General features: G+C 42.3%; 1 protein-coding gene across 1 annotated transcript in view; it reads left to right on the forward strand.

The window, feature by feature from the left end:
* LIN52 (lin-52 DREAM MuvB core complex component) overlaps window positions 1–19,065 on the forward strand; it is a 58,647-nt gene that overhangs the window by 15,253 nt on the left and 24,329 nt on the right. Inside the window, exon 5 of the mRNA XM_089658925.1 lies at window positions 2,409–2,492. Within this exon, the coding sequence (XP_089515051.1) occupies window positions 2,409–2,492 (84 nt within the window). The remainder of the gene's footprint in view (window positions 1–2,408; window positions 2,493–19,065) is intronic.

Here is a 19,065-nt window from a genome sequence, read left to right on the forward strand (position 1 = left end):
GGTGTTGCTTCTTCCTGGAGGAGGCTGCATGGATCAAGGTAGCTATTCTGTCCCCTTCAGATCCAGCTCTCCTTTAAGAGCTGTGCAATGGAAGATGAGGTTACAGATTAGAGCACCAGACTCTAGCAGTGAGTGGGACATATGCCTTTCCTCTACTTTTCTGGGGATGTTTTCTTCCTCGGTGTTGTGGAGTTGCTCACTGCGTATGTCAAGCCACAGTTATAACAGACACCATTACCTGGGGCTGGGGAGCCCCTCTGGGTGGAAAGATTGTGACAGGGGAAATGGCCTTCTATATCTCTCTCCAAACTCTAAATGTCAGGGAGCTCCGGACTGTCAGAAAAGCTCCACTACTTCAGGTCCCTTGTTTTGTGAAAGCATGTCCTGATTCCATGTCAACTGTCTCGTACTTGAATTGCTAGGGTGGAATCAAGTCGTCGGAGGTTCTGATAACAGCCCTTCTCATCCTTTAATGGCCAGATATGAGCGTCTATCCCTGCAACATAAGATGGACCATTCCACTGTAAACACCCTGAGCAGGACTGCCTTCAAAAAAAGGGGAATGGGAACTTCATCAGGAGACCTTTCAGCTGCTGGCATCTAGATTAGGAACCCCCCGACGGACCTTTTTGCCACATGCAAGAACAAAAAGGTGGTGCCTTTCTTACTTTTATCTTTATGGGAACCCAAGAGATCTAAATGCATGGCTGACCCCTTTCCATCTATGTCTTTCCTCCAGCTCTTCTCATTATCAGTAGAATCAAATCAGACAGGTACAGGGTGATTTTCATAGACCCTCTGTGACTGAGGAGGGCATGGTTTTCCGAACTAATAAAAACTGCAGAAGAACCCCTGTTCATTCTACCCCACTGGAAGGCCGTTCTTACCCATAACTAGAACCTGCATCCACATCTTCAGGAAGTGTGACTCTGCACATGGATCTTAAATGGAGGATTCTCAAAGGCAAAGAACTGTCATAGAAAGTTGTCACCCTCTTACAGAGTAGAAACAAATAATGAGATCCATTTAAAGCTGAAGTTTAGCTAATTTTTTTTTCTTAGACTACAGCTTCAATCCTATAACTTTACCTGCAGTGAAGAGTATCCCACGTCCTGCTGACTGCCATTGAATCCTCTTCATGGTGCTGATTCTCTGGCACTGCATAGATCAATTCTCTCAAATCTAACACTGAAAAAGTCTTGATGGACGCCTGCCCCTTTCTGTCCCCACCTCCATTGACAAAAATCCTTTCATTGTTTTCACACAATGTAACATGGGAATGCAACGGTCGGATGAATGACCAAATCCTCTCCCCCACTTATAGAATGTGTTGGATTCTATGAAAACAATGTAAGGACTTTTGTCAATAGAGGTAGGGGCAGAAAGGGAAGGGTGCCCATCAGGACTTTAGTGTACTTTGTTGTTAGACCCGAAGTGCTGTGAAGAGGGAGATACACTTCAATACAGGCAAGTTGTGTGACTGGAACTGTGGCCGAAAAAAAAAAACTTTTGCCAGTGGGCTTTGGAGAACTTGCAAAAGTGTCATATTTCCTCAATTTTAGACGTTTTGTAGAGTGGTGCAGACAGTGAACCGGCCAGCAGCACACTGAAAGTGCAATCAGCTACTTTTTCTGCACTCCTAGACAAGAATCTGGTTAAAAACTCATTAGTAGACCCTCAAATTGACTAATGGTGACATCATGGGATCTTACTACAGTACTCAATGGATTAAGAAAACCATCTTTTAAACCCACCTAAAGTAGTTGTAAACCCTTACATATACCCAGTGAAGTGACTGGCCTCAGGTGATACACCGAGATAAACCAAATACTTCTACATAGGCTGTACCTGTTTATCTGCATCATTCTTTTCTCTACAGCTGTTCAAAGTGTTGAATTTATAAGCTTGTCTGAGAGTTCAGAAAAAAAGGGGGCAGAGAGTTGAAGTTGTATATACATAGATGTATACTACAGTACATCAAAAGAAACAAAATAATTCTGGATATCTTCAACGGTCCCAACTAAGGCCTAGTTAAGACCAGATATTCAGGAGAAAGGTGCTTCAGGCAGTGGTCCCTTCCTAGGTAAGATCTTGTTAGTTTCTGTTGCAAACAGTCCTGAAGGATGCAGGGGGAGTTATTACCCGCTAACTCCTTTTCTAAAATCTTCCAGGACAGTTTAATTGTTGCATGTTTCTTTTAGTTTTTGTTTACTGCTTCAGGTTTTTTGTCTTCTTGCAAAAAAAACTGAGGTCCTCCACTCCCAAAAGTCCTAAACTCCTTTCGCTTGTGTTTCCTGCAGGCTGGCTGAGCCAACTCTTGTTAACAATCCTGAGCAGGATTTCTGGGGAAGGAATTATCTGGTAATAACTCAGGTGTTTTGTTTTTTTTTTGTTTTTTTTCTCTCCAGAATTGGGTAGTCTAACCATCACTAATCTAATGGAGAAGGTTCGTGGACTTCAGAATTTGGCCTATCAGTTGGGACTAGAAGAATGTAAGTGCCTGTCATATCTTCAAGAGTGTTTCAGTAAATGGGAAGATGGCAGGCAGAGATAGTTAAATCTTTTTTCGCACAGTTTTAAAGTGTAACAAAAGGCAAAAAAGTTTCCATTTTGGATAGTGTGAGAGGGGGTTATAACCCCTGTTGGGCTACGTTCACACTAGCTTTGTGTGCAGGCGGCAGAGAGGCGTTTGGGAAGCGTTTTTACGGCTTCCCAAACTCCTCTGCCAAGTCTGCACATTACAGCACATGGTGCTGTTCTAACGGGAGCGTTTGCGTCACGTTGCGTCGCGGCAAAACGGACGCCTCTGGTCGAGTCAGGAGGCTTTGAAGCCTCCTATTCTTGTCTATGGTGCCGCTCCACAAACGCCCGGCCGGCGTTTGCGGTGCGGTTGCGACGCGTTTGCGGAGCGGTAACACCACTCAGACTGCATTATAGGCGTTTGTGGGGCATTATTAACGCTCGGCAAACGCCTAGCAACCACCGCTAAACTCTCCGCAAACGCCGGACCAACGCTTGCCAAACGCTATAGGGGCGTTTGTCAAGCGTTGGTAAAACAGCCAAGTGTGAACGAGCCCTTTAGTTTTTTGGGGGTTTTTTTGTCATCTGTGTCCCATTGGGGAGAGTTCCCTTCACTTGCTGTCCCATAGCCAAACAGGAAGTGAAAGGAAACTGTGAGGGAGGGAGGGAGTCCTGGGGTGTAACCAGAACTAGTGCCCCCATTGGAAGCTTTCCCCTCTATTATTTTTCTAGTGTCAATACAAAATGTGGCGTTTTCTTCCATTTTCATTAATAGACAAGACAAAAAGGATGAACCTTCTTAACAGGGGCACAGACAGCAAAAAATACACTGACAGGTGTTTTAAATCCTTCCACACTCTATCCAAAACTAAAAGAAAAAAAGTGTTGCTTTTAGTTACAGCATAATCCACATGTTGGAATGCTGTGCTCCATGTCTTTTGACCATTGTGTGCAAAACAACTCCAGACTAAGCAAATTATCGCTGTGTCTTGATTGTTTCTGCCCCCTTGTGTTTTATAGATACTGATGGTTTTTAGTCAATTTGATTTTTAGTGTAATTTTGTTTTATATTGATGTTTCCTTTCATTATAGAATAGCCTTCAAAATTTTGGAGTCATAATATTTGTCATAACAAATGATGATTTTATTTACCAAAGCGCTCTCTTCTATCAACCATATTTATTATCACATTGAACCAGTTTTCCACCCTGCTTCAGTCGCTGGCTTTAGTGGCATGGCTGTTGAAGCCCGGGTCTTGAGCGATTTGATAATTCCCACGGTGTCAAAAGCTAAGAAGTCTACCTCCCGCAGATTGCACCATGGTGCATGGAAGGCATATTTAACCACTTGCCCTCCGGAAGGTTTTACCCCCTTCATGACCAGGCCATTTGTTGCGATCCGGCACTGTGGTAATTTACCTGATAATTGCGTAGTCATGCAACACTGTAACCAAATGAAATTTATATGATTTTTTTCACACAAATTAGAGCTTTCTTTTGAAAAAAGCATAGATGTGCACATGTCCCATAGGAAACCATGGTAAATGGACTGTAGTGCGTTTCTACAAAAAGCACCAAAAAACACATAGGTGTGAACTAGGCCTAACTGGTGCTGGCAGAGATTTACTAAATGACAGTGACTTCAACAGTGACTCAAATACAGTGGTCAGTGCTAATAATATACACTGATACTGTACTATTGACACTGGCTGGGAAGGGGCTAACATCTAAGGGCAATTAAATGGGTTAGACTGTGTGCCTAACAATGTTTGGTGTGTTTACTGTGTGCTGATTTTAGTAAGGGATGTTCTGGTTTTTATTCCCTGCTTTGCAGAAAAACAAAAACGGGCACATCCCATTATCAGGACAGAGCTGTGTGCTGTTTGCAATCGGAGCTCTGTCCTGTCATCTGTTTTGCCGATCGTCAGCTCGTGGCCATCAGTCACTGGCCAGGACCCACTGATCGGCTTATGCTGTAACTAATCACAGCACAGCTGGGTCGGTGGGCATTCACCCCCTACCTGGAAGAGCTAGATCATGCATCAGATATGTGATCCAGGGCAGAAAGGCCGCCTTACCGTTGTACTTCTAAGTGAGGCAGTTGACAAGTGGCTAAAGAGTAAATACACTTTTTAGAAAAATAAAAAAAAATAAAATCCCTTCTGGTCTATCTACGTACATTACAGGGATTTTAACAAACGTTGTTGCAGATTCCTACCTTTTGTTCTGAGGAAACTGTTTGTCCATGTGCAAAGTGATAGTGAATGGCAGTGATCTAATAATAATCAACGGCTGCACTTGCAGGGTTCCATTGGGAAAAATGGTTCTGCATTCCTTTTAGACATGATTTGCCTTTTTGGGGTAGCATCTCGCCAAAAATGACATTCTTGTTGCACGGCATGCCAAAAATCTGACTTGTATCTTAGTGCAGACTACTGGGAAAATCAGTGAGCCAATCACAAGCCTTTGGCCCCAAGTACCATTAAGGGGCAAATCTTAGCTCTTGCTTTCTTAAGCCAAAGACTGCTAGCCTCCTATGCGTTAAGACCTTTGTACAGGGTGTCTCGTGTAGATCCTCCTGTGAACCATTTGTGGTCCCATAGGATTTGAACCTGGTTCTGGCTGCACTTCAAAAACTGGTTTTTGATCTTATTGAGGATATTCCTCTCTTCACTTTCACTTACATTGTTGCTTTCGTTGTGGCCATCACCCCTGCGAGCCGTATGTATGAGCTGGCATCCTTTCCTGCAAACAGCCCTTTCTGGCCTTACACAAGCATAAGGTGGTAATGAGTGCTAGAGCCGCCTTCCTTCCTGAGGGGGGATTGAGCTTTTGCCTCCACCAGGACCTTCTTCTAATGTCTGTGTCCAGCTTCAGTACACCAGAAGGAAATTTCTCTTCACTGCCTGACTATATTATAGATTTTGCAGTGCGGGTTTTCCTTTCAGCCAATGCTTCCATTAGAAAGACTTTTTTTTTTTTTCTTTTTCTTTTTTTTTTCTTTTGGCATTCCTGATGGTCCTTTTTAAAGGGGTACTAGCTTATCACTTCACAATTTCTCAGTGGTTAAAACAATTTGTCTGTGTTGTTTTCGTGTTTTTTTTTTTTTGTTTTTTGTTTTTTTTTTTTGTTTTTTTTCTCTTTCGTTTCCATTTTATTTTCGTTTCCATTTTATATTCTCTTTCCTTTCCATTTTATTTTCTCTTTCCTTTCCATTTTATTTTCTCTTTCCTTTCCTTTCCATTTTATTTTTTTTTTTTTCTCTTCCATTTTATTTTCTCTTTCCTTTCCATTTTATTTATTTTTTTTCTCTCTCTTTCGTTTCCATTTTTGTTTTCCTCTTTTCTCTTTTCCTTTCCATTTTTTTCTCACTTATCTCAGAGATGCAACAGGGTGGCAGTTCTTATGCTGACCTCAGGGGGCAGCAAACACCCATTGCTCTAAAACAAGCATCGTGAACTGCAAGCGCACTACATTGTCACAGCACTCCCCAAATTTATCAGTTATGAAATACTTAATGTGACATTACTAATTAAACATTTTTTTTTCTTTTATTTAAATTTGCAGAGCTATAACTCCATTAAAGGCTCAGAAAATATTTGTACATCTCCAATCCAAAATTAGATGAAAAGGCATTGGTGCATCAAAGAATTATTTGACACCAGTCTTGCAAAAGAGCCAACTTGAGCTCCTCACAGCCTATCTGCACCTCATGCAGCTCAGAAATGTGTATTTGTGTGTGTGACCCGCATAGCCTAGCAGTGCCAGTGTGTGCCCCACACAACCCAAAATAGCCAGTTGTGACCAGCCCCACGCAGTCCAGAAAAGCCAGTGCATTCCCATGCATTCCAGAGTAGCCCGTGTTAGATTGCTCATACTTCAATGGAATGGAAAGCCACAATGTGTGCAGTAATGAAAGCAGGTTAATTGCTACCAACTTGATTTAGCTCTTGTTCTGGTTGCCACATGAACATACTTGTGTGTCAGTGCGATGGACCATTCTGTCCTCACTGCATACAGCACTATGTCGGCTGTCATTGCAATATCTGTAAATAGAAATTGTATTTTGTAATATTGTTGTATGGCTTGCATCCACTGTTGTTGATATCTACACTCACCGGCCACTTTATTATGTACACCTTGCTAGTTCCAAGAAAATATCCCCCCACACTACGACACCACCACCAGCCTGAACCGTTGATACAAGGCAGGATGGATCCATGCTTTCATGTTGTGTTATGCCAAATTCTGACCGTACCATCTGAGTGTCGCAGCGACCAGTCTGCCCATTCTCCTCTGACATCAACAAGGCATTTTCGGCCACACAACTGTCGCTCACTGGATATTTTCTCTTTTTCAGACCATTCTCTGTAAACCCTAGAGATGGTTGTGTTTGAAAATTCCAGTAGATCAGCAGTTTTTGAAATACTCAGACCAGGCCGTCTGGCATCAACAACCATGCCACATTCAAAGTAATGTAAATCCCCTTTCTTTCCCTTTCTGATCTTCAATTTGAACTTCAGCAAGTCGTCTTCACCATGTGTAGATGGCTAAATGCATGGAGTTGCTGCCATGTGATTGGCTGATTAGCAATTTGCGTTACCAAGCAATTGAACAGATGGACCTAATAAAGTGGCCGGTCAGTGTACATTAGTAGTGATGTGTGTGTTTGTACAGTGCTGTGAATAATACCAGCAATGTATAATTTGTTTTTCATGGGACCCTGGCCAGGGTGCTTCATTTTATCTTATGAACGTGTTGGGGGATAAAACGATCACCTTTCTGTGAGTAGGTTCTGATTTCATGTACAATTCCTTTGTCATTTTCCTTGTCTCCAAAATGCTTTCATCCTCTCAGGATACTAAAAATAAATGGATGAGTGCAGCCTTTTTATGGGGCCTTCTGCCAGGGAACTTTGCATAGCAAGGTGTAGAGAGACGATCGACTAGAGGCACCACTGATAAATGTACACCTTGTATTGGATATCAGAGGTAAACACCCAGGGGGCTGAGGGGTAGAACGTACACCATGTGTGGGGCATCAGAGGTAAACGCCCAGTGGGTGTAGGGTGCAATCTTTACCATGTTTGAGGTAACCAGTCAGGGAGTGGGGGGTATATTGATCACCTTGTGTGAGATATTGGGGGAAACATCCACAGTGTAAGGGGAAATATTGTTCTCCATGTATTGGGTATCAAAGGTAAAGACTTATGGGCTGAGGGATAGAATGTACACCTTGTGTGAGATATTGGGGTAAACATCTATGGGGTAAAGTATTCACCATGTATGAGGCATCAGAAGTAAAAAAAAGGGCTGTATGTGAAGGAATCTACATTACCAATGCTTTATGCTTTTGTCTACTCCATCATTGTTCAGTCACATCCTTTGGTTCCCATACTGTAAATACTATGCAAGTATCTCATGCCACAGTGGTAGGTTTATGACATTCCAGATACATGGGTGGGTAGGTAGGTACTCTATACACACGTAAGTAGGTGCAGGGCTAGGTAGGACAGTGTACTGGTAGGCACGTGTGCAGTCAGGGTACACAAGTAGGCAAGTGTTCCGTCTGGTACACAGGTAGGTAGCTGTGCCTTTTGAGTAAACAGGTAAGTGTGCAGTCTGGTATACTAAGGGTTACATTCTGGTACACAGGTAGGTGTTCATTCTGGCACATAGTTTGGTTGGTAGCTAGGTTTATATTCAGGCACACAGGTAAGTAGGTACAATGCTTGGTACATGGATAGGTAGGTTGGTGCACTATTTATGTATATAGATAGATTGGTAGGTGCACCATATGGTACCCTGTTAGGTAGGTATGTGTGCTGCTGCTACTTGAACACAGTAAGTTGTGAGTAGGTTTGTATTCTATGACAGATTGGTAGGTGTGCTTTCTGGTACCTGGATAGGGTAGGTAGATGTAACATCTGGTACATGCATAGTGCGGTGTGATACACAGGTAGATGAGTGTGCAGTCTGGGTACGCCGTTCGGTGTACTGCCTGGTGCACAGGTAGATGGGTAGCTGTGCTATTTATTACATGGATAGGTAGGTAGGTGCACTATTACGCAGATAGGTAGATGTGTCATTTGTTACACAGATAAGGAATGCAGTCTGGGTACACTGATGGATTGGTAGGTGTCTGTCTGGTACATGCAAAACATAGATACAGTAGGTGTGCTATCTAATACACAGAAAGATAGGTAGGTGTGCCGTCTGTGTAAAGGGGTAGGTAGGTATGCTGTCTGGTACACAGAAAGGTAGGTAGGTAGGTAGGTGGGCCAGCCATCTGGTACACAGGAGGATACATGGGTATTTGAACTGACTGGTACACAGATATGTAGATATGTGCCATTTGGGTACACCAATAGGTAGGTTGGTAGGGGCGATCCAGGTAGGTACACTTATGATAGGCAAGTAAGCTCGCATATTTCTGTGTGACCATGCATAGATTCAAAAGTTTCCCTCATGGATATTTTATCTACTCCCTGCACATTGAACTGTCTGTGATCTTCTTGGACTACGCATCCCCTTTGGCATTACATGACTTATAGTGCCCCTCTTTCTTCCATCCAGTATTTAGAGAAGAGGACCTGTCATCTCTTACCCCCAGTAATGCCAGAGAGGGGCGGAGGACGTGTCATCTTCTGTTAATAACAAAGTACCTTTTCATGTGTGTGAGCCTATCCTGTTCTACACTGACTAAAAAAAGAGGACCTACCATTCCCCCCCCCCCCCCCATCCCAATAATTGCCAATTTCCCTCTCATGAGTGTATGTGACCTCCACTCTTCATCTGCCCAGAGAAGAGGACCTGTCCTGTATGATTTATATCTCAGCAGTTCTTTAATTTTGTCTGCTCTCTCAGCTCTCCGACACATTGTAAATTTCCCGAACTTTTCATTATTCTGCACTGGATGGGACTGTGGAGAACAGGATTTACAGCACAAATAAACATCAAGTCTATAAAGCGTGTTACCGATTGTACGCCTGTCAGCAGACTCGTTCGGGGCGCAATTGCTATTCCTGCCGCGTGTCTGTGCTGTGTGTACATGCCATGTGTGACACGCGTGTGCCATTCTCTTCTGCTGTGCGTCTCTTTTCTATGTACATGCCATGTGCGATATACATGTGGCATTGTCTTCTATGTTTCTTACGCACCAGATGTGACACACGTTTGACATTCTTTTGTGCTGTGTGTCTCCCTGTACATGCCATGTGGGACATACATGTGAATTCTTTTCTGCTATGGCACATATGAGGCTTTCCTTTTTCCTGTGTTTCTCTTCTCTATGTATACACCATGTGTGACCTGTACATAGAACTGTGCAGTGGTTGGAGGGGGTCCCAGTCTATATGAACTGGATTATAACATGCAGCATGATCCTTGCTGTAAGGAGAGCGGTACACTGAAGGTAATGTAGTAGCAGATCGGGGATTGTGATTATCATGGGTTTAGCTGGGTTTGGCCTGTTTATTATAGATGGTAATAAGCAGATGGCCAGTATAGAAGAAGCAGCTGGTTATCGGCTCACTACCTATTTGTAGGTTGTAGGTACTGGATGTTTGATTTGTCATTTTATAGCTTTGTCATGTATACACTATTTTTTTTTTTTTTTTAATCTTACAAATAAACATACGGGCTTCATTCAGATGGCTGTAAAAATGTTACTGATTTCATTATACATGTGTTTTCTAAGAGAAAAGTTCCTGAATAATCATCCGTAAAATACTTGTGTATTGATGCGTTTATACTCGTAAGGAGGAATATGCAGCTTGTCTTTTGATTTCTTTTCTCCTGTTGTTTAGACTTCTTTTATGCGCATACAAATGCATATACATATGTTTATATGCGCAAGTTTGTAAATTACATATTCTTAGATGCAAATCTTTGGAATCTGTGTCACAGATCAGAACGCAGCTCATGTTTACGCACTTCTGTGCATGGCTCTATTGAAAACAATGTACAGTTGTGTTCAAAATAATAGCAGTCAGACATCACTAACCGGATCAATCACTGTTTTTGGTAGAAATGATATTTCTACATGGCAAATAATTTACTAGCAGGTGTAGTAGAGTAATAGAAATCCAACAGACCCAACAGTCATGACATGCATGCTGCTGATTCTGTGTCATTGAATCACTAATTGAAAGGGGCGTGTTCAAAATAATAGCAGTGTGGAGTTCTATTAGTGAGGTCATTCATTCTTTGAAAAACAGGTGGCAATTATTGCACTTATTTAAGGAAGGAAGGCAGCAAATGTTGTACATGCTGGTTACAGTGCATTTCTCTCTGAAATTCTGAGGAAAATGGGTCGTTCCAGACATTGTTCAGAAGAACAGCGTACCTTTTAAAAAGTTGATTGGAGAGGGGAAAACATATAAAGAAGTGCAGAAAATGATCGGCTGCTCAGCTAAAATGATCACAAATGCTTTAAAATGGCAACCAAAACCTGAAAGACGTGGAAGAAAGCGAAAAACTACCATTGGAATGGATAGAAGAATAGCCAAAATGGCACGGACTCAGCCAACAATCAGCTCCAGGAAGATGAAAGAAGGTGTGACGTTCCCTGTGAGGACTGTTACAATTAGAAGACGCCTATGTGAAGCCAAGCTATCTGCAAGAAGCCCCCGCAAAGTCCCACTGTTGGAAAAAAGACGCGCTGAAGAGGTTACAATTTGCCAAAGAGCACATTGACTGGTCTAAAGAGAAATGGCGCAATATTTTGTGGACTGATGAAAGTAAGATTGTTCTTTTTGGGTCTAGTGGGCGGAGACAGTTTGTCAGATGACCCCCAAACACTGAATTCAAGCCACAGTACACTGTGAAGATAGTGAAGGATGGTGGTGCAAGCATCATGCTATGGGGATGTTTCTCATACTACGGTGTTGGGCCTATTTATCGCATACCAGGGATCATGGATCAGTTTGAATACATCAGAATACTTGAAGAGGTCATGCTGCCTTATGCTGAAGAGGAAATGCCCTTGAAATGGGTGTTCCAACAAGACAACGACCCCAAACACACCAGTAAACGTGCAACATCTTGGTTCCAGACCAACAAGATTGACGTTATGGAGTGGTCAGCCCAATCCCCGGATCTTAATCCAATAGAAAACTTGTGGGGTGACATCAAAAATGCAGTTTCTGAGGCAAAACCAAGAAATAGAGAAGAACTGTGGAATGTAGTCCAATCATCCTGGGCTGGAATACCTGATCACAGGGGCCAGAAGTTGGGGGACTCCATGCAACACAGATGTACAGCAGTTCTCAGAAACAGTGCGACTACAACCAAATATTCATGAAGTCATTCAAAGGAAAGCAAAATCTTCAAACATTTTTCAGTTTATATAGTGAATGTTTGAGTTTGTAAAAAAGAATACAAACACTGCGCTTTTTTTGAACCGTCTTAATATTCACTTTTCTTCCATTTTTTTAGATGAACACAAATTTGATGTATTTTTCTTCATGTTTTGATTTGGAATAGAATGTGTCGTGTTCCCAATGCATTTGTGTGGATGGAAATAAAAGCTATTAGAAGGATTTTCAGCTTTATTCACTTTTTTCAACACACTGCTATTATTTTGAACACAACTGTATGTAATTAAACACTTGTATATGTGTATTTTCATGGCCCTGTGAATGAAGCCTAAAAGTGTAACTAAAGGAAAAATTTTTTTTTTTTTTTTTTTTTTTTTTTTTATTCTGGATAGTCAGGGAGGGATAGAAGTCCTGTCAGTGTTTTTTTTTTTTTTTTGTTTTTTTTTTCCTTCTTTGCCATCTGTGTCCCATAGCCAAAACAGAAAGTGAGAAGAAATTCCTCCAATGTGAAAGAATCCCGGAATGTCACCAGAGCTAGTGTCCCCATTGGCGGATTTCTCTCTTAGGCTCCATGCACACAGGGCATTTCAATAACGCTGGTAACGTTAGCTGTGTAAAGTCATGTTAAAAACATGAGTTTTTTTAGCGTTTTTTTTATTATCGTTTTGGCGCATTTTTCTCACTTGCGGTTTTTTTTTTTTTTAGAGGGGTTTTTTTTTTTTTTGGTCAAAAAAAAGTCCAAAAATGCTGGTTTGCTGCGATTTTACCGCAATTTACCACGTTTTGCCGTGTTTTTCAGTGGTAGAGCGGTTTTACAGCTAAAAAAACTCATCTAGGTGTTCTAAACCCTCTGCAGTCTGAAGAAGAAAAAACTTATTTTTTTAGTTTTTAAATAGTTACACTTTTAAATGCAGCAAATACATTCCAGGGCACTATGGGTTTGCAAAAGAGACAGTATAGCAGATACTGCTTGCTTTGAGGCTCTGTTTGACTGAAACCTGCAACTTGCAAATCCGTATTAAATCTAACAGCAATATTGTATTGTAGCTTACAAATTCTTAGATGCGATGGCTGCACTTTTTTTTCCTTTTTTTTTTTTTTTTAGGGGTTTTTTTTTTTTTTTTTTTTTTAACCCGGTAAACCATCCAGTATATATGTTTGTTTGTTTTTTCAAAGGAACAAGCTGTCCTGTAGATGTAGCAGTTAGGCTGCTTTCACACTTCTCTGTGGCAAAAACGCATATTTTTTGCCGTATTTTTAATGTGTTTCCAGTGCATTTGAGTGTGACTCAAAAAAGCATCAAAAACACAAACACACAGTTTTTTTGCAGCATTTTTCATTAATTTCAATGGGGGGGGGGGAGGCTATGTTTTTGGTTTGTTTTTGAAAGATGCAATATGCAGGACTTTTCAGGAAAAAAAAAACACACCCGCAGGGCAGTGGTGTGAAGAGTCCCATAGGATTTAAAGGGTTTTCATTATTTTATTTTTTTTTTTGTGTGTGTATTTAGCGCAAAAACTCATCAATGTGAAAATCGGCATTGGATCAGATGGATGAGACAAACCATTTACCACTGACGTGTGCTTACAATGATCTGCTTTTATTTACGTATAACCTTTATCCCAAAAGGGAAAAAAAAAGTGTGTTGTAACTGCTTATAAAGTGTGCTGAAGTTCAGCTTAGATTTGTTAGTGTGTCTAAATCTGCTAGTACGTCTAAAGACACACACACACACCCAGATCTACAGTGCTGTTGTCCAAAGGTGCCCCCCTGTGCACCTGTATCCACAGTGGGGGCATTATATTACAGGTAGTATGTTACTGGCCAGATTGCCAGGTGAAAATGAAGAGCCTAAAAAAGAAACAAATGCAGCCATTTAATGATTGGTAATCTACAATATGATAAACTTTTGGTTTTGGGTTTAATACCACAAAAGTTATAAAATTTACTTCAATAACTTTCCTTTCTCTTCCTTTCCTGATGAGCTTTATGGCAGCATGCTAATGGCTGGCCTCCTCGCACTTTTCCCTCACAGGAATCTGAATTAATACATTTGTAACCCTTCACAGCCACTGTGCTACATAACTAGCCTACTGTGACTGGGAGGCAATGCTGTGCTCTCATCGGGCATGTCAGGAAATGAAAATTATGGTAAGTATTAAAGTCAATTTTCAGATTTTTTTTTTGACAGTCTCATGTCAACATACCAACATGAAATTACCCCATGCCCGAAATATACTGTTCTGCCCCACTTTTGACTTTGTACTTTTCTTTGTTGTATTACATTAAGTTATCAGATTTCTGTAGTATGCTGACATCTAGTGATGGTTTAGGGCCAATGCAACTTGTTTACTAATGCAATTGTTGGCATCTTTCTGTGTTTTGCCCATCTATTTACCACTAGCTGGTTTAGATCCTAGACCCTCCCCACATGCTCCCTCAGTCAGTATTGGGGTCCATGCACACTGGCTTAAAAAATGGCAGTTCCCTTGGCAGAAAAAAACACTTTTGGGGGGGGCGGGGGGCTGGTTTTACAAGCTATTAGGTGGGTTTTTTTGCCAGAAAACTGCTCTCTCAAATTCTCAAATTGCAAAACAAAGGGGTTTTTTCTTCTGCCTCTAAACACTGAGCTTGAAATCTGCCTCTAAATGTCTTAATGTGCAAGGATTCATGAGATAACATGGAGCTGCTTCTACAGGCAAGATGCAAAGCTCATGTAGAAGCAGCATTTTTTAAGCCAGTGTGCATGGACCCCTAGTTATTCACAGACACAGGGCTTAGGAAAGTCCTTGTCTTCTTACACTTCAAAAGACTGGAAAAACCTCCTCTGTACTGCAATTAGCTGAAGTAAAATTTGTGTTTGAACTTATGTGCCTTATTATTATACAGTATTTATAAAGCGCCAATAGTTCGCTCAGCGCTGTACATTACAAAGGGGGACAGAACATGTGACAGAACAATACCAATACAATGCAAAACATGAGGGGATCGAGGGCCCTGCTCTTTCGAGCTTACAATCTAGGAGGGAGGGGATGGTGGCACAGGAGGAGATAGCTGTGGGGGATGGAGTGGTAGGAAGAGGGGAGGAGGTCGGCAGGTTAGCAGGGGGTGGGGTAGGCTTCCCTGAAGAGATGGGTTTTCAGGGTGCGCCTAAAGGAGAGGAGAGTAGGTGATAATCTGATGGGTTGGGGCAGGGAGTTCCAGAGGATGGGTAACACCCTGGAGAAGTCCTGGAGGCGGGCATGGGAGGAGGAGACCAGGGAACTAGAGAGGAGGAGGTCTTGTGAGGAGCGGAGTGTGCGTGCTGGGCGGTACTTGGATATTAGGTCGGTGATGTAGTTCGGGGCAGTATGGTGGACAGCTTTGTACGTCAGTGTTAGGATTTTGAATTTGATCCGTTGCGCAATTGGAAGCCAGTGGGGGGATTGGCAGAGGGGGGTGGCGGAGATGGAGCGGTTGGAAAGGTGAATGAGTCTGGCAGCCGTATGCAGGATCGACTGAAGCGGGGATAGCCAGCGGCGAGGCAGGCCAGTGAGGAGGGAGTTGCAGTAGTCGAGTCGTGATATGATGAGGGAGTGGATGAGCTGTTTAGTGGTTTCTGGGGTTAGGAACGTGTGGATTTTGGCGATGTTGTGGAGCTGGAGTCTAATTATTAATGAGTTAAGTTCTCTGTGGATGGTGCCAAGTCAGCAGGTGACCATATTGTCCAGACAAACTGGGGTTTATTTACTAAAGCTGGAGAGTCCAAAATCAGACTCCCTTCTGCATAGAAACCAATCAGCTTCCAGGTTTCATTGCCAAAGCTTCATTGAACAAGCTGAGGTTAGAAGCTGATTGGTTTCTATGCAGAAGGGAGTCTGATTTTGGACTCTCCAGCTTTAGTAAATAAACCCCACTGGGTCTAAAGAGGTATGTCAATGCATAAAGCAGCATTTGAAACAGAGCACTTAGTAATAGGTGAGGCAAGTTCTGCTACTGCCCAGGAGGCTAAAACACCTCGAGTGGCATGTGCCGTGAAGATCAGATATTAGCTACCTCTATAGAAGGATAAAGAGCGCAGACAACATGCAACCAACTTTCCTGATTTTCTGCTGACAAAAAATGTAGGAAACTCCATTTCTTGTTTCCTTTGAAAGTGGTTACTTTAAACGTGAAACCCAATATTGGCATTAACAGAACTGTAAACAAAGAAGGTTTCTGGAATTTGAATAACAGAAAAATGGGAGTAAATGTATATAACAACTGGAATTGGCCAGTCCATCGTCTTGCCCTCTATTCCCAGCGCATGCAAGTATCGAAACCTCAAGAAAAACATTGCTAGCTTGGCATATACTGGGGACACAAACATATACACCTCTGGAAGGAAGGCCCATGGTGTAATTTTCATGAACATTTTCAGTGTCAAGTACCATTCATTGTTTATGGAGGATCTTAAGAGACAATCGGCTTGGTCTCGGGCCTGGACTGCATCTTGCCTTGCTGGAGGAGGAGTTTGGCCTGGGCCTACAACCTTATTGTGCATCCCTACCCTCTGGCTCTGAGCGCCTCTTGATATATGCCATTGCTGAGGTGTTGTCCAATTTCAAAAGTACCAATTTGTTACAGAAATGCTTGATGGACCTGTTGTCTACCCTTAGGTGTAGGATATTGGACACTTCTTTGAGATGAAGGACCATACCCAAGTTATTGACTCACACAGGCATGGGACTCTCCAGGCCCTTTTGCTGCCATCCACTGCAGTTAGTCCATTAGATGGGTAAGAAGGAATGGCAGCTTAGCATATTCTTCTCTCTCATCCACGACCAAAGGCTTTTTCATTGAAAAAATAAGTATTCTGCATCCTTGGTCTTCTGGCCACCATTCGTCTAGGACCATGGTCTCCAAACTGCCACCCAGGGGCTAGATGTGGTCCTTGGCTTGCCTTTATCTGGCCCTTGGGACTCTATTCCACCAACTGACACCATTGATGGGGCACTATTCCTCCCACTGAGAGCATCATGTGGCACTAATCCCTTTCATACCAACAATGGTGCACTATTCCTTCTATTAAAACCGATGATGGGGCATTGTTTATGCCCACTGATGACAGGGCATTTTCTACTCCCACTGTTCACATTCCAGCTCCTCTTAAGTCTGAAGGTTAGCAAAGTGACCCTTTGCTTAGAAAGTTTGGAGACCCCTGGTCTAGGAAACCCTTTTAAATGGGGTGAGATGTCCATTGAGCCCATTTGATCATCAGTGTCATGGAAACCATTGTCGCCACTATCTGTAGACACTGAGACACAGTGAAGGAAGTAGCAGTTAAGCCACGTGCATTTTTTTTCTTCCTGAAATTACCAGGAATTTCTCCAAGGGAAGCGAATGAAATTCTGAAAGGAATTTTTCCAATCTCCTAAGTGTATAAGGTCCTGAGTGGACGATTCTTTCCCACATTTGCTAACCAGCAGAACTCTTCTACAGTTGACCGACTAGCCAGACTAGCTTCCCGTGAGTGAGTAAAATATTGGCTTAACAGCAGAATGCCATCGAGATGAATGTGAAAGCCATTCCCTCACAAAAAGCCACTACCCCTAGGAGGACTTTTGTAAAAACTGGGAGGTGTGGTTAGCCTTAAAGGAAGGCAAATATAGATTCGAAATTAAGCTGGACAATTGAGAAGCGTATAAACGTTTGAAATTTTTGATGAATCAGAATATGGAAATCGGTGTCTTTTTAAATGTTCTAAAAGAAGCCAGTCCGTTGGTTGTATGACTTTTAAAAATGCTTTTTGGATGGACTCTTTGAGTAACTTTTAAGTCTGACTGTCCTCTAGCCTCCTGTCTGTACTAAAGAGAGAGGTGGGTACACTCCTGAAAAACACTCATTTTATGGTTCTGCAGTTCCTGCCCGTTTTTTGTTTAAGTAAAACTTTTTACATAGAAATAGAGAATTTTTCTTTATTTTTTTTTTTTTTTCATGTTGGAATCTTTGCAGGCATAAACTGAGTTGGAAAGCTTCTTGGAACTTCCATGTATGACCCTCCTGAGGTGGTTTTCAAAACCTGTTAGCCCCTTCTTTTGTCCATCCAAAACTGATGAAAACCCATTAACTTGCCTGAACACCAGGTGAACTTGGCTGGGAAAATTTTCAAAAGAACTTCTGATCCTCTTGCACCAACCAGCCATGACTAACCTTTAAAAAGAAGAGTATTGATACCTTGATCTTTGCTCTCTTTACGTTGAGTGATGATGTTCCTTGGATCATGATCTCCGTGTGTTTTATGTATAGCAGCAAGAGCTTTTTGCATGTCTTGTATAATATGGAGGGTCTGGATTAGAAGATCTCCCCACCTTATACTGTAAGCCCTGGTTCACACTGACACTGAAAATGCTGCAAATTCCGCACCGCATCAGAATCGCACCCCGTTTATGCAAACCGATGCAAGTGTGTATGTTAACAACACCCCAAAATTGGTTTGCAAAATGCAGTGCGATGTGCAGGATAACCATGCGATCCCATTCTAGTGTGGCCCTAAAAAAGGGTCCTGCACGTTTTTGGTGTGGGTGTGGTGCGATTTGAGCCATACAAAATGTATAGCTCCAATCGCACCGCATAGACATCGCATGTGATTTGCACAGGAATATTGGGCACCTAAATTCAATTACTGTATGTATCATACTTTTTTTTTCCACTCTCACTTGTCTTCTCAAGTTTTACAGTTAGGGTAACAAGTAACATAAAATTACCCATAACATGAAACATTTTTGGCCTCTAGAAAATATTCAGATACAAATATAGCCCACTGTTCTTTGTAACCACCTCCCGCCCGCCATATAGTCCAATGACGGGCGCAAGGTGGTTCTCTCGTTCTGTTAGGACATCATATGACGTCCTCCCATTCTCACCGCGCATGCTTGGCTCCGGGAGCGCGACGATTGGCGGTTCCCTGTGTCCCTCTGACACAGCAGATCACCGATCCATGGAAAGAGCAGAAGACGTCGGCTCAATCATGTGATCAGCTGTGTCCAATCACAGCTGATCACATGTAAACAGGGAAATGCCGGTTATCGGCATTTCTCTCATCTAGAGCTGTCACGCTGAGAGCTCGTGAGAAGAGGAGAGCCGGTAATCGGGGGCATTGTACACTGATGATCAGTGTTTCACCAGAAGTGCCACCTGTCAGTGTCCATCAGTGCTGAACAGGGTCAGTGCCCATCAGTGCCTACCAGTCCACATCAATGCCACATA

The sequence above is a fragment of the Staurois parvus genome, unplaced genomic scaffold (assembly GCF_062004578.1).
Source record: "Staurois parvus isolate SC_StPar_1 unplaced genomic scaffold, SC_StPar_1.0 ptg001112l, whole genome shotgun sequence".
Classification (NCBI taxonomy): Eukaryota; Metazoa; Chordata; class Amphibia; order Anura; family Ranidae; genus Staurois; species Staurois parvus.